Source organism: Haematobia irritans, chromosome 1 (assembly GCF_050003625.1).
Source record: "Haematobia irritans isolate KBUSLIRL chromosome 1, ASM5000362v1, whole genome shotgun sequence".
In the NCBI taxonomy this organism is placed as follows: Eukaryota; Metazoa; Arthropoda; class Insecta; order Diptera; family Muscidae; genus Haematobia; species Haematobia irritans.
Genome location: NC_134397.1, coordinates 86666591 through 86681743, shown reverse-complemented (window position 1 = coordinate 86681743; position 15153 = coordinate 86666591). Strand labels below are relative to the sequence as shown.

General features: G+C 33.0%; 1 protein-coding gene across 3 annotated transcripts in view; it reads left to right on the top strand.

Moving 5' to 3' along the window:
* The window catches only part of Bili (FERM domain-containing protein 8 Bili), an 82739-nt gene that overhangs the window by 39788 nt on the left and 27798 nt on the right, over positions 1-15153 (top strand). For all 3 annotated transcript variants that reach the window (XM_075291061.1, XM_075291060.1, XM_075291062.1), the window contains exons 3-4: positions 2439-2575; positions 9756-10102. In XM_075291061.1, the coding sequence (XP_075147176.1) occupies positions 2439-2575; positions 9756-10102 (484 nt within the window). The remainder of the gene's footprint in view (positions 1-2438; positions 2576-9755; positions 10103-15153) is intronic.

Sequence of the window (15153 nt, the reverse complement as noted above, 5' to 3'; positions counted from 1 at the left end):
ATATAACATATGTTTATATATAAGGATCATAGACCAATTAAGGTATAGACATCTCAAGTGAATTCACAGCGCTGTAGTTTGTCTGCATACCGTAGAGGGCTCTTTTTCGTCTCTAATTGAGTTATTTTTTTGACTGATTTGTGCGGTTGTTCTCGTTTTCCAAAAAAAGAAATTGAGTCACTTGACTGCGCAATTGAGTGGAATGACTGCGCACTGCAAATAAACAAACCCATGTTGAATTGTCAAGGTATGTCTCTATTGTAATTGGTCTATGATAAGGATGGTTGTTTATTTCAAAGTATATGTTAGAAAAAAGAAAATAGAATTAGAAATGTCATTGCTTTAGTATAAAAGACCATCAAATTTCAAATAAAGGATCATTCAAGTTTTAAAGCCTAAAACTTGCATTAAACCTATATAAAAAATCTTTTTATTTACATTGTTGTGCACTCAATTGTGCCTGCAATAACAAAATTAACATTTTTGCCAAGTGGTGTTTTTAAGCGCCAAAAATTCCAAATTCATTACAAACCTCTTTAAGCAGTCTGCTAATGTTTTTGAACAATCTGGTTGTTTCAACAGAAGGAAATAATCGAGAAGGTTCAGCGGTTAAAACTAGAAGTATCCATATGTAATAGGTACTTTAAGTTAATGTGGTATCACAATGGACTGAATAGTCTAAGCGAGCCTGAAACTTAATCGGGCTGCCACTTTAACCTAACCTATGTACGAACAGCCAATTTGAAACTGATGTAACGATGATCTGAGAAGCTATGTCCCCTCAAAACGTGTCACTCAAACATCTTATCATTCACTTCCAGAGAGGCCAATGTGACGTCCAAAACCTCTTGCCTATTTTTGGTGACGAAGGTTGGTGCATCGCCCTTATTGCACACTTCCAGGTTAGTACGCAAAATTAACTCTATTAGGGACTCTACCCTATCATGTCCCATGTAGACCGAATATACACAATATTTGCGTTTGGCTATCTCTAGACTGGCTGCGGCTAAATGAAGGAAGCAGAAATAAGTTCGTTTTTGGTTATTATTATACATGCTCGATTAATGTCTTTACCGATATTATGCAACAGTTTGAAACCCGGAGTTCTTAATTCACAGATTTTGTTCCTATATAAGAATAAGAACTATATCTATGTCTCCTTTCATCAGGAGAACTTTTAGCGCAGCCCAAGCAGCCTTACAATTGTGAAGATTTATCTGGAGGAACCTTAGAACCATCCAAAATTTCAATCACTGTCACATCAGCTGCTTCGATTTAGTTATCAAGGACTTCCTCTTCACAGATCTCGCTGACTCTCGCAACAATTCTCGGTTCAGCATGTCTCATTCGGCTTCGCAAGGAGATTTTTTCACTTCTGACTCTAACGGATGCTTGTCCGTTTCGGAATCCTTTGGTTGATCGCTTTTGCATACCTCCATATGGATATCACGAAAACCGTAACTTACACGCCCTTGGGTCTGGGCGAAATGTGGCAACGACTTAATGTTCAATGCAAACACCGCATGTCGTCTTGGTTTATCGAACTCATCCAAACGCCCAACCTTCCAGTAGGCCGTTGGAAGATCTGGGTTACATTCCATTAGTCTGTTTAAAATGGACTCACGATCAGGAGGGTTTGCAGGTATTCATGCATGTGCTTTACGTTTAGCTGGTGTCTTTTTTCTCGACTAACTCCAAAGCGGCTCCTTCCCAAACTTCACCAAGTAGCCTCAAAGCAGCTTTAAAGCCATCCATAAACCTCTGGCCTGCAAATGCGATTAACCTAAATCGTCCTTGGCACCTCTGAGTAAACACCAGATATCGCGTTCTCAATTTCTCCTTATTTTTGCTTCGGAATCATACCGATCAATGCTCCTTTGTTAATGATACCCATTGCAAGGCTGTCTTTTCCAACTGAGGCAAACGATCTTTGATCCCTTTTGGATGATGGCAGCTCATCGTTCCCTTTTTCCAGCTTCAAGAATTCCTTGAGCCCATTTTAGGGAATCGCTTTGCTTAGCCGACATCGTGCTTGGGTCGACTGATCCTAATTTCTTTAGGATAAACAAAGCATTTCTGAGTTCCTTGAATCTCTTTCCTGAAGGATTACCTCCTTTTGATGTCCTTACCTTAGAAAAAGTTTGACTTGCTAAAGTGTCGCCACCTGTCGACCCGTCTACAGGTCGACTAATTGGGTCTAACTCTTGATCATTGCCCAAATTTTTAACTTAAGTCGATACGCGTCCACTGGGCCCTGGATTTAGCAACCCAGTGGATGACTTGAATTTCGCTGCCTGGTGGCTTAATTTACCACAACAATTGAAATTCTAATAAGTACTTATTACGATGAAATAATCTGCTAATACCTTATTAGTGGAAATATGAATTAGATTATAGTAAGCTTTGATTATGTGATCTTTGTTCATCTATATTTACAGGATCTAATACGAATAATGTGCTGCATTCTACCAAATCAACAGAAATCGTTAATACAACAATGGCTAATTATTCATCCAAATCAATTTCTACTTGCTCCAGCAACGTAAAAACAGCACTTTCCAGATCATTGCAAAATGTAAGTATGCTTCAAATTTCCAATCTATGACTACGCCTGTTCGTTTCGAGACAAACGGTTAGTCAAAAATCAATAATTGACTTCTTCACGATGAGACTTTCTTGGATCACAAGTGTATTTACCCGTGTTCGATTGTAAATCATGAAAGAATTCATTAAAATGTTGGGGGTTTGAGCAAATATATCTTTGATTACTTTAGTTTCGTTATCTGCGAACGAATCGTTTATGGAGGCTTTGCTCCTCTAATTGGTTAGATTAAAATGAGGACTTGGACGATTTATTTTCGCATATCAACAAACATACAGCAAAGTCTATATGTATTTGAAGATATTTCAGCTCCAATAACCGATATTGAGCACAAAATTAATACAGGAAATCATCCGTCAATAGCCAGTCCACCGTATAGAATTTCACCATATAGAATTAAACTTAAACATGATCTAGATAAAATGCTACAGGATGGCATTATTGAGGAAAAAGAATCTCCAAGGACATTCCTGGTGGTCTTAGTACCCAAACAAGGTAATGAAATTTGTGTTTAGGTTTGTTATCGAAAACTAAACGCCATTACTATCACCGACACATACACAGAAAAAATATCACCAAAATATTTCCAATTAAAAAGTTAATTGAAGTTGAATGTTTTTTCAATTAATAAAATAATTGATACAATTAACTTTTTAATCAAGATAGAAACATTAAGTTAATTAAGTCAATGATTGAAAATTTTAAAATTTTTAATTAAAAAATTAATTGATACAATTAACTTTTTAATCAAATTCGGAAGACTAAGTCAGTTAAAAAAAGTGATGAACATTTCTTAATCCAAATAAAAACTCTAAGCCAATTCAGAAAGTAATTGAAAATAGTTACCTATTTAAATAAAAAATGTATTGGGGTTTGTATTCAAAATCAATTAAATTTTTAATTGAATCAATTAAAAAATTAATTAAAAATTGCTAATGACATCAATTAATTTTTTAATCAAGAATTTTTTCTATGCCCAATTAAAACTGTGATTGATACTATCATTTTCGTGATTGAAGACATTTCAATTAAAAAATTAATTGGATCAATTAATTTCGTGATTGAATCAGAATTTTTTTTTTGTGTACCCATTACCACGTATTGTTTATTTGCTTCATGCAGCAAAAGAAACACCATATATGTAAACATTGGACTTAAAATCAGGATACTGGCAAGTAAAACTGGCGGAGGAAGATAAACTTAAAACTGCATTCACAACTCCATTTGGAATATTTGTATTAAATCGAATGCCTTTCGGGCTTAAAAATGCGCCTTCGACTTTTCAAAGAATCATCGATGTTTCGATCTGGGCTTGCCGAAAATTCTTATATTAGCTTTTCTGAATGATATTATTATTTGCTCTCCAGATTTTAACGTTCATTTTGAAGATTTAAACGCAATTTTTTTAAGGTTGAAGAAATTTGGATTTAATTTGAATCACAATAAATATTTTTCTGTAAACGAGAAGTGAAGTATCTTGGTCATCTATTGACCACAAATGGCATAAAAGTTAATCCTGAACCTGAAGCATATTTAAAACAGAAATAGCCAGGCTAAGAGTGCTATAAAAATAACATGGAAAAATTATCTGCAAAAAGATGATATTAATTGGAGCCAAAAGTGGAACCTTTATCAAGCTGTTTGTAGATCCGTTCAGTCTTATGCGGCCCAAGTTTGGGGGTATGGACAATTTGAGGAAGTGGATAATTAGAAGGTTGTTTTTTTAAATATTACGACTTCCAGAATCGATACCAAATTGAGCTTTTGAATCCGGGCTAGAAGAGAGTCACTTTTACACATTAAATCTTCATTTGACCTATATTAGAACAACGCTGTATAAATATGGCCAGAATAAATTGCCCCACAAATTGACAGAATACCTCATAGAAAATAATCTTTTCTGGGTTAAACACGTAAACAACATTTTGTTAAATATAGGTATCTAACCCATAACACACGGTATACCGCAATCGTTTTATTTGGTTAAACTGTCAGTAGTCTGTTTTAAAGATTATATGATACAAGCAAGAAAAATAATCTGCAAAGAGCTCTTCAGAGCAGAAAAAAGGATATATAGTTAGCTTAATCATTCAATAGGACAACTATATTTCAACGGAGAGTACAGCGTCAAACAAATAATAATGAAACACTCAAAGCAAACTGAAGCGAACCAAACCAAACACAATGTACATTATGTAATTTGCGGGAAAATGAAACCCTACAACATTTTATAGGAAAATGTGCTTCACTGGGTCTATATCGGCAGCATTATATTGCAAAATCTCAACGGGGGACGAAGTTATCGAAATATTAGATGGAGGAGAATCGCAAACTTGGTTGAATATGATTTCCTATTGATATGTATGTTATGTTAACAACAAGAAGGTTTCTGCTGAACTGAACTCAACTTTATTGTCAAATATAAGCTTAGCCTACAACATATGAAATAACTGTATAGTACAACAATACAATAATAATATGTGATAAAAATAAGTACACAACATGTATAACAGTTAATAATTATCATGTATTTATACATATCATTCCCTTTTTATAAGAAAACAATATGTTTCTTATTGTTTTTTTTTTTCATTCATTTCTTGAACTTGAATTCATTACACATACGTATAATTTTTTGTTTTTTTTTTAATCTTTTATTCTTAAGTCGCTTTAAGCGTTCGGATCTCCTTAATTCTATTTCTATGGACGAGCTTCGTTTTCTCTTCCCTCTTATAGGTATTCAAGGCATATTAAAGAGGTAAAGTCATGTAATCAGGTGACTAATATCGACATTCATCTTGTCAAAGGCTTTGTTTACGTTTAGTAGGTTTGTTTACATTCTTTGTGTACATAAATATTGCTTTTATTTACATTGTGTTACAATACAACAACACTACACATACACAAAATGTCAACTTAAGTGACCTGTCATTTTAGTTTGACTTTCTAAATATCATGGGGTGTACACACGTTTGCTCGTAACATTACCTTTAATTAATATGCCTTGATAGGTATTTACACGGGGCAAATATTTTATAACATTTCCAAAAATAAATAATAATATCTAACATTACTAATTCTATACCTATGTGTAACAATAATTATTTGAAACATTTCGATATAAAACAATTTCATTTGGTTTGCAACTTCTAATTTTTGTTTCTTTTTCCACGTAATTCTTCTTTCTGAACACTTTTTCTTTACTCATAGCTGGAGCCTTTGATAGAGGGTTTAAAATATCTAGCATTGTTCTTGGATTATAATTAAAAATTAAACTTGCTGGTGGAATATTTGTTGTTGTTGACCGTGTTGTTCTATATTTTAATAAAAAATTATTTATCTTAAATTCCCATGATTTATGTATTGCTTTAGGATCCAACAAATACTTCTTTAGTGAATGTTTTACACTTTGAACTGCACGTTCAAACATTCTTTTCCACTTTTAGTACAAAATTCCTTAAACTCCATAGAACTAAATGGAGGACCATTGTCACTTACTATTTGGTTCGGCAACCCAAAAACTGAAAAAAATGACCTTAAGGTCTCGTTCACTGCACTGGCACACATTGACTTCAAAACCTTCGCATCTATCCACTTGGAAAAAGTATCAACTATAACACTAGCCAACAGTCGTTTTGTGAATTGGTTCTAGCATAATTTTTCTCATTGATTTTGACCTACTAAACGCAAAAATGAGTTTTAAAAAAATTTCTGTGGATTGGTTTTCGAGACACAAATTTTTGAACTTTTTTTTTAATTTTTGGAGGTACACTTACAATTTTGAGCATATCTTTCGTCTTCTTTGACCTATTTGATCCTACTACTACTCAAATTAAAGAAAATTGAGCCGTCAACAACTCATTCTCAGTAAATTTTCAAATCGGGTAAGTAGTTAGGATGTTGGCAGCTTAAAAAGGTTAAAAAACGGCGTTTTTTTGTAAAAAACCATATAAAAATTCATATAAAATATAAAACACGATACTAACAGCAATTTTGGTTTTTTTACGTATAGCTGGGAACTACCTTACCTTGCTAACACATCTGCTTCGCAGTTCCCCGGTATGTTCCTATGGCCAGGCACCCATATTAGGCGAATATTGTACTGCTCAGCCGTCTCGTTGAGAGATTTGCGGCAGTCTATGGCCGTTGGTGTACACATGAATAGAGGTTCATAATTTTATAAAATTAAAAATGCTTGAAATCAATACACAAAAGTTTTATAATACATCTTTAGAAGTTTTTTTTTTTTTTGTTTTGTTTTGTTTGTTTTTTTTTTTTTTTTTTTAGTAGAGCATTGAATTTTAGCTGGCTTTAGTAGTGTTTGTGGTTGGAGGTGGTATGTTAGAATTCATAATATATTTTTGGTGCTTTTTGCCCTTCAGGAGTTGGCATCACTGGCTAAAAGCCCCAAATTAGCATCACTGCTCAAAGTCCCATTCGTACTATTAACGAACATATTTCATTAATATGAGGAAAGATACTAATTTTAAATTTATTTTTTATCGATCCATATCCTTATATTGACGATCACATTCGTTTTATAAATGAAATTCTAGTGTGGGAGTATATAAAAGGACTGTGTTTTAAGGGCTAAAACTTTTCAAAAGCTTCTCTCTATGTGCAAATGATTATAATAATTCAATCTTTGCAAAAAATGTTATTCTAATTCTCGAAAAAAATACAAAATTTATGTTCGTAATATTAACGAAACGTTTTTCATATAACGAAAACACAAAATTGTTTTATTACGATTGATTTCATTGTATTAACGATCATTTTCGTTCTTATAACGAAAAATTTCTTTATATTAACGAAAAATAATCAACGAAGCCCGTTCGTTAATAGTACGAAGCATTTTTCTACCAGTTTAGATTGATCTCCCGATTTAACTCCTTGGACTTATATAAAGAGTAGTTGTTATTAAATTTGCCTGAAATTTTAATGGGATTAGTTTTTATCGGTCCATTTGGTAAGGCCTCCAAATAGACCGATGCCACTTCTTGAGGGTATTGACGTCGCACTGATCATGAAAAATGCATGAAACTGAAAGCATAATTTCCAGATTTTATTTCTTCTAATCATTTAAATAATGGGGGTAGGTAAGGTTAGGTGGAAACCCGATGTATCAGGCTCACTTAGACTATTCAGACCATTGTGATACCACATTGGTGAACTTCTCTCTCATCAAACCCTCTGAAATTCTATATATTATTACCCCGCTACAACGAAGAGATTTAAAAGGAAACTATTATATTTGTTTCTTGGTGGTGGGTATTTAAGATTCGGCCCGGCCGAACTTACCGCTGTATATACTTGTTTATCTTCAAATAACTCAACAAATAAAGAGATATTACATGTTTTTACTAATCTCCAATATTAAATAATGATAAATCATTCTATATTGACATCAAAAAACACTCGAAAACAAGAAAAGAGGCATTTTTTCCGACAAGCTATTGTATAAGCATTTTAAGTGAAATTAAAGATTTTATTTTTTTATATTTGAATTGACTGTATACGTAAGAATTGGACCCACTTTATTGAGTGTATTACGTGAACAGCTCTCTGCCGTTTGCCCGTCTCACTCTCATTCCGTTAAGTTTCATTTCGTCAAGTTTTGCATTGAGTGTCAAAAGGGACATTCAATTAATCCCGATTTTTATACCCACCACCATAGGATGGGGGGTATTTTCACTTTGTCATTCCGTTTGTAACACATCAAAATATTGCTCTAAGACCCCATAAAGTAAGTGGGTCGTGGTGTAATTCTGAGTCGATCTAAGCATGTCCGTCCGTCCGTCTGTTGAAATCACGCTAACTTCCGAACGAAACAAGCTATCGACTTGAAACTTTGCACAAGTAGTTGTTATTGATTGGAAATGGGCCATATCGGTCCACTTTTACGTATAGCCCCCAGATTTGGCTTGGGGAGCCTCTAAGAAAAACATATTTCATCCTATTCGGCTGAAATTTGGAGCATGATATTAGTATATCTAACAACCATGCAAAAATTGGTCCACATCGGTCCATAATTATATATAGCCACCATATAAACCGATCCCCAGATTTGGATTGCGGATCCTCTTGGAATTTTATCCGATCCGGTTGATATTTGGTACGTGGTGTTAGTATATGGTCTCTAACAACCATGCAAAAATTAGTCGATATCGGTCCATAATTATATTTTATTTCTATAAAAAATGTTGTCAAAATTTTATTTATATAGAAAATTTTGTCAAACTTTTATTTCTATAGAAAATGTTGTCAAAATTTTATTTCTATAGAAAATTTTGTCAAAATTTTGTTGTTTAATATATACCCCGTACACTGGTAGAAAAAGTTTCGTTATATTAATGAAATGTGTCATTTAAATTGAGCCAATGAAACAAATTCATTGATATAATGAAATTTTTCGTTATTATAACGAATTTTCTGTTAGTCAACGAAACGTTTCGTACTATTAACGAACATTTTCATTGTCTTAATGAAAATGTTTCGTTGTATCAATGAAAAATTTTCGTTGGCTCAATTTTAATGAAATTTTCTTTGTGTGTATAGACTAATTTACAATTAATTTACAGTAGTAATTCGATTGTGGATAACAGTCTTTAGTTGAAGTTGAGGTAAAAGTAAATTAATAAATACTAGTGTCCCAGCTACACATTGACTTTTGGTACAACAAACATTAAGCGTTTTTAAGCTTTTTTAAGCAAATTTTTTAAAGAAATCTAGCGGTGTTTTGTTAAACAATTCTGGCAGCGCCGACCTTACTTCCATTGGTGTCTAGACCTACACCATAATAAAACATTTCATAACCCATATACCAGGTTAAAGTAATTGCTTTCAAATAACGTCATTTGATACTGACAATACGAGTATAGTTACTGGATGTTTCATATCAACTTTTAATCCTAGAAAGATAACTAAACTGGAAGCTACGGAGAAGATAACCACACGTATGTAGGACGTATCATAGTTTATCTTCATGGTGACAACATTTGTGAATGTTTTATATTCTCTACACGTAGGTTTGCTGTTAAATTACAAGGTTAAATATATCCCTATTCCCGATGCATAATTAAAATTTTTGCAGATATGTTTTCTTTCCCTGGTTTTCCAAAAATATTAATTAAAATTGTTTATATATTTCCAGGTCATACCAACGTGTGTATATCTAATATCGCGGATTGCAGTTCACATGGAAATTGAAGGAACAGGACAATGTCCTTCACAGGTTATGTTGGCTGCAGCATTAGGATGCGAAGAGCTGGGAATAGCAAATAAGTTGCTTGCCCAGAGTATATTTGGTTTATGGATGACGAGCCCTTTGCTGGAAGTTCAACTGAAAGCTCACCATCGTCCATACATAGTTCGCGTTTCATGGAAAAATTTGCTGGCAAAATATAGCGATGGAAACCCCATTGACAAAAAATTTGACGAACCCATGATTATGCTAAAAAGAAATGTATTTTTCTCAAAAAAAGATGAGGAGAAAATCAAGTGAGTATTTTAGAAAGTAACAATTATTATACCCCATATATAATTTTATTTATCTGACAAAAGGGAAGATCGGACAAATGTTTTTCTGATATGTTAGTTAGAGTGTACAAAATATAAATAAATTAAAAAATCGCAATATTGTAACACTCTCTGTTTTCTTGTGGCAAAATATTCAAAAAATTATGCCAGGTACAAATGTTTTGTGCGATACTGATACTGATTTTTGGCTAATAGGCTAGGCCCCTGGATCGAATTAATGCACCCTAAAAAAATCGCTTCTGTAACATATGTTCCAAACATATTTTGCAGGAAGCACATATATTATTGGATACTGCCGAAACATTAATATGTTTGTTTTATATGAACATATTATATGTTTGGAAACATTTTGAGCCGAAAAATATTATATGCTTGGAAGAATTTTCCCCAAAGAAGAGTGTGCTCATTCCCTCACATAATTTTCACTTCCACGAAATTTTTTAGTTCTTGGCACCTTTTTCTGTAATACAAATAATGTTGAAGAAATTATTCAAATTTATAATTTTTTTAAATTTTACCTTTCGCCTGAGCGAAGAATCGAAACGAGGACCATACAGTTTGTAAGCCAACACACTATCCATTGGGCTACGTAGCTGTTATAGTCACCAGTAGACAATTATCGGTATAAGTTACATTTATATAGCATAGTTTGCAGCGCCCACGAGCCCATGCAAACATAACATTACCAACACCATTTTAAATACATTTAAAACATATCGTGTTTGTACTTAATTTCATTTTTACCTTTAAGGCCGGTATTAAGTTGGCATTATCGCTCTAAAATGACCCTGTTTTGCCTTTTACTTTTCTTTAATAACACATTTTAAAGAAAATAAACTTTTTCAATAGTTTTAGCTGCAAAACTCGAACTTAATGCACGCTTTTATATTTGAAGGTGTCCGTCAACTCCTTTTGGACTACCTATTAATAAAGAGGAACTAAACTTTGTTTTTATACATTTTACTGTTTAATTTTTCATTATTTCCCCCATTTTTCATTTTACTGTCCCAACTCTAAAAATAGTATAGTACCCTTTCGTTATTTTTTATTTTTGTATATTTTCCACCATTTTTTTAATTTCCTATGCCAGTTCCCATAATGCTAATATGATAAACAACGTTTCAATAGGATAACAACCCAAAACAAACAAAAACACACTTCAAAGCTTGTAAAACGTGGTTTCCGCATTACAATATTAATGTTATGTAGTGGCCTCCCCAATCAACGAATCTTAATCCGGTCGAAATCCTTTGGCCAATTGTGGATAAAAAAATTTATGTAAATAATGTAAGAAATAGTGTATATTTTTTCATGCGGCTGCAGAGTGCATGGAATAATATAAAGGGTGATTTGTTAAGAGCTTGATAACTTTTTTTTTTAAAAAAACCCATAAAATTTGCAAAATCTCATCGGTTCTTTATTTGAAACGTTAGATTGGTCCATGACATTTACTTTTTGAAGATAATTTCATTTAAATGTTGACCGCGGCTGCGTCTTAGGTGGTCCATTCGGAAAGTCCAATTTTGGTCAACTTTTTCGAGCATTTCGGCCGGAATAGCCCGAATTTCTTCGGAAATGTTGTCTTCCAAAGCTGGAATAGTTGCTGGCTTATTTCTGTAGACTTTAGACTTGACGTAGCCCCACAAAAAATAGTCTAAAGGCGTCAAATCGCATGATCTTGGTGGCCAACTTACCGGTCCATTTCTTGAGATGAATTGTTCTCCGAAGTTTTCCCTCAAAATGGCCATAGAATCGCGAGCTGTGTGGCATGTAGCGCCATCTTGTTGAAACCACATGTCAACCAAGTTCAGTTCTTCCATTTTTGGCAACAAAAAGTTTGTTAGCATCGAACGATAGCGATCGCCATTCACCGTAACGTTGCGTCCAACAGCATCTTTGAAAAAATACGGTCCAATGATTCCACCAGCGTACAAACCACACCAAACAGTGCATTTTTCGGGATGCATGGGCAGTTCTTGAACGGCTTCTGGTTGCTCTTCACTCCAAATGCGGCAATTTTGCTTATTTACGTAGCCATTCAACCAGAAATGAGCCTCATCGCTGAACAAAATTTGTCGATAAAAAAGCGGATTTTCTGCCAACTTTTCTAGGGCCCATTCACTGAAAATTCGACGTTGTGGCAGATCGTAAGTCTATTCATGATGAAATGTCAAAGCATACTGAGCATCTTTCTCTTTGACACCATGTCTGAAATCCCACGTGATCTGTCAAATACTAATGCATGAAAATCCTAACCTCAAAAGAATCACCCTTTATTATAGGATGCTATTTAGCATTTGATAATGTCCATGTCCTGACGATCCTTTTATTGAAATTAAAGGATTCGGAAAAAATCAAAAATATTAAACCTTAGAATACAATGAGTTGTTTTGTCTTATCCATTTTGGTACTTTGCATCTATTTAGCCTCATAAAATGTTAAATATTAATTAAATTAATTTATTTTTTTTGATATATTAGTTAGAGTGCACTGAAAAAAAATATTGTCGTGAGGTCGAGGATTTCATGTCTTTAAAATACGAATACAAATTTTACTTAGTATAGAAGACGCATTTCCCTAAAATAGATTTATTTTCCTTGTCCAAAAGTCGATAAACTTTTCAATGAAGTCATATTGTCCTTATAATTAAGTGATTTGACTTAAAAATGGGTATCTTAACATGAAAGAAAAAATGTATAGGCTAAGGTCAACTTGACTTTAATAATTCAGAAAAATTCTTTAAATTTAATGGAATTGTCTTTAAATTTGTTGTCTTTTTGCATCTTGACTACAAAGCAAAAAATCGTTCAAATATAGGACATGTTTTTCAAAACTTTATTTTAAAGAAGTTTTTTACTTCAAACATAGCATAATTTCTACTGGAAGTCGAGTCCTAATTTGGAAAATAAAGTTGCCGTTAACTCGTTTTTAAAGGACTTTGATAGCATATGAAGAAAAAAAGCTGAGAAAGCGAAAAATTAAAATTTGCTTCCTAGAAGCATGTACACAAAACCTAAATTTAAAAGAGAATTGTGTCTTAAAAGTATCCTTACTTGTATTCTCCGCTTTTTTGGCTCGGAATCAATACCAAATTTTTTAAAGTAAAGACAAAATCTTTGGAACCGAGTATGCTTTTTTTCAGTGTGTACAAAATATAAATAAATTAAAAAATCTCTATATTGTTACACTCTCTTTTTTCTTATGGCAAAATATTGAAAGGTTTATGGTAGTTGCAAATGTTTTGTCCGATACTGTATATATACCATTTATGTCCGTCCGATTTTACCACTCTTTGCCTTTGACATTTGACATTTATCACAATGGACTGAATAGTCTTAATCGGGCTGCCACTGAATCTTAATCGGGCTGCCACTTTAACCTTGCCTTTGACATTTATAACACTTATTATATTTGTTTGGTTTTGTGTCTAAAACGTTTTATTTCTATTTTCACTATATATGTACAATTTAGCTTGTATATTAAAGTTCACTAAGGTATTTAATTTGTTCTTTAATGTCCATTTTTTGATTTTATTATTTATTAATGTCTACTTCATTTTACGTACACTTGTTCGTTTATGGTCAACGATTTGTTTAATTCAACACGACCGGTGAACTACTGACTTCTTGCTTCCCTTTATGTTGGTCAAAGGCAAGCTAAGAAGAAATGATCTTTTGCAACAACAACAACAATTGCATCAATCACTCTCTACACTGGCTGTAGATGACGTTGGGTGTTGTTATTGTTCATAACGGTTATTGTAATAAGGAATGAAAATAAAAACAAACGTCAACCATATAATAAAATGAAATGAATAATTTGAAGAAATATTGACGAATGTAAATGTATGAAAAATAGTATTTATACTAGGCAACAAAAAATTAAAATAATTAATGAAATAAAAATTACAATATGAAATAACAAAAAACGAAATGAAAAAATACAATGTAGTTTTTGGTTTAATGTCGTTCGACGTTAAACATGTACCCTCAACTTAACTGTGAGGAAGGTTTGAAACAAAACATGTTCTGATACACTCAGAAAATCTAACTACAAGTAAATTCCATAATATTGATAATAGGGAATACGTATTTTTTTACGAAGAATTTTCTCATCGTTACTGAACTGTTACTGTGCAAGATTACGAAGTAAAGTTGGACACGAAATTTTCATTTTTAGTATAAATAAACTAACGATGAATGTCAATTCTAACTACCGTTAAGTGAGTCTATTTCTAGACATAAGTTCGTGGTCGTGTGATGTTTCTAAAAATAGATACCCATGACTGTATGTGTTAATGAAAACGCGCAGCCAAGTAGTGTTGGGCATTATAGTTCAGTGTAGTGATCGCTCACTTCGGCTCTTTTCCGATCAACGAACTAGATCGGTCAGTTAGTTCATTAGTTCATTTACAGTCAGTGACCGGTTCATTTCAACTTATGTTGTTGCTTTCTTCCAGTTCATCATAAATGAAACCTATTAGCCTTGCGTTGATTTATTCATCCCAAAAACCACATGTGAAAATAATCCCGAACAGCTTATGTGCAAAAAAGATCGATATTAGCGTAAAGGCACAAAATTGTCCAATTATTACGAAAGCGAAAATAACTGAGCGATCAAACTGATAAAATGTGCTTAGTTAGCTAAACTGACATGGTGAACGGAAAAGAACAGCTCGCTCATTTCAGTGAACCGTTCAATTGAACTAGTTCGTAGAGTTTTTTGAATTGCTTCGAAACTTTTAAACTTTTATCACCAACAAAATTCGTTTGTTACAAAATTTTTATTTTTTCAATAAAAAAAGTTATTTTTGAAACAACAACACAGTCTATTTCGTTCATATCAAACACTGTTCTTTTCTGACTTTAGGTCTTTAATAAGACACATTTTACAGTCCAAAATTTAACCTAATTATACAATTATTCTTCGAGCTTTATGGACAGATAGATACTACAATGTAATGTTGAACATTTTTTCTGAACCTTCCGATCATATCTGGAATATATGTAAAA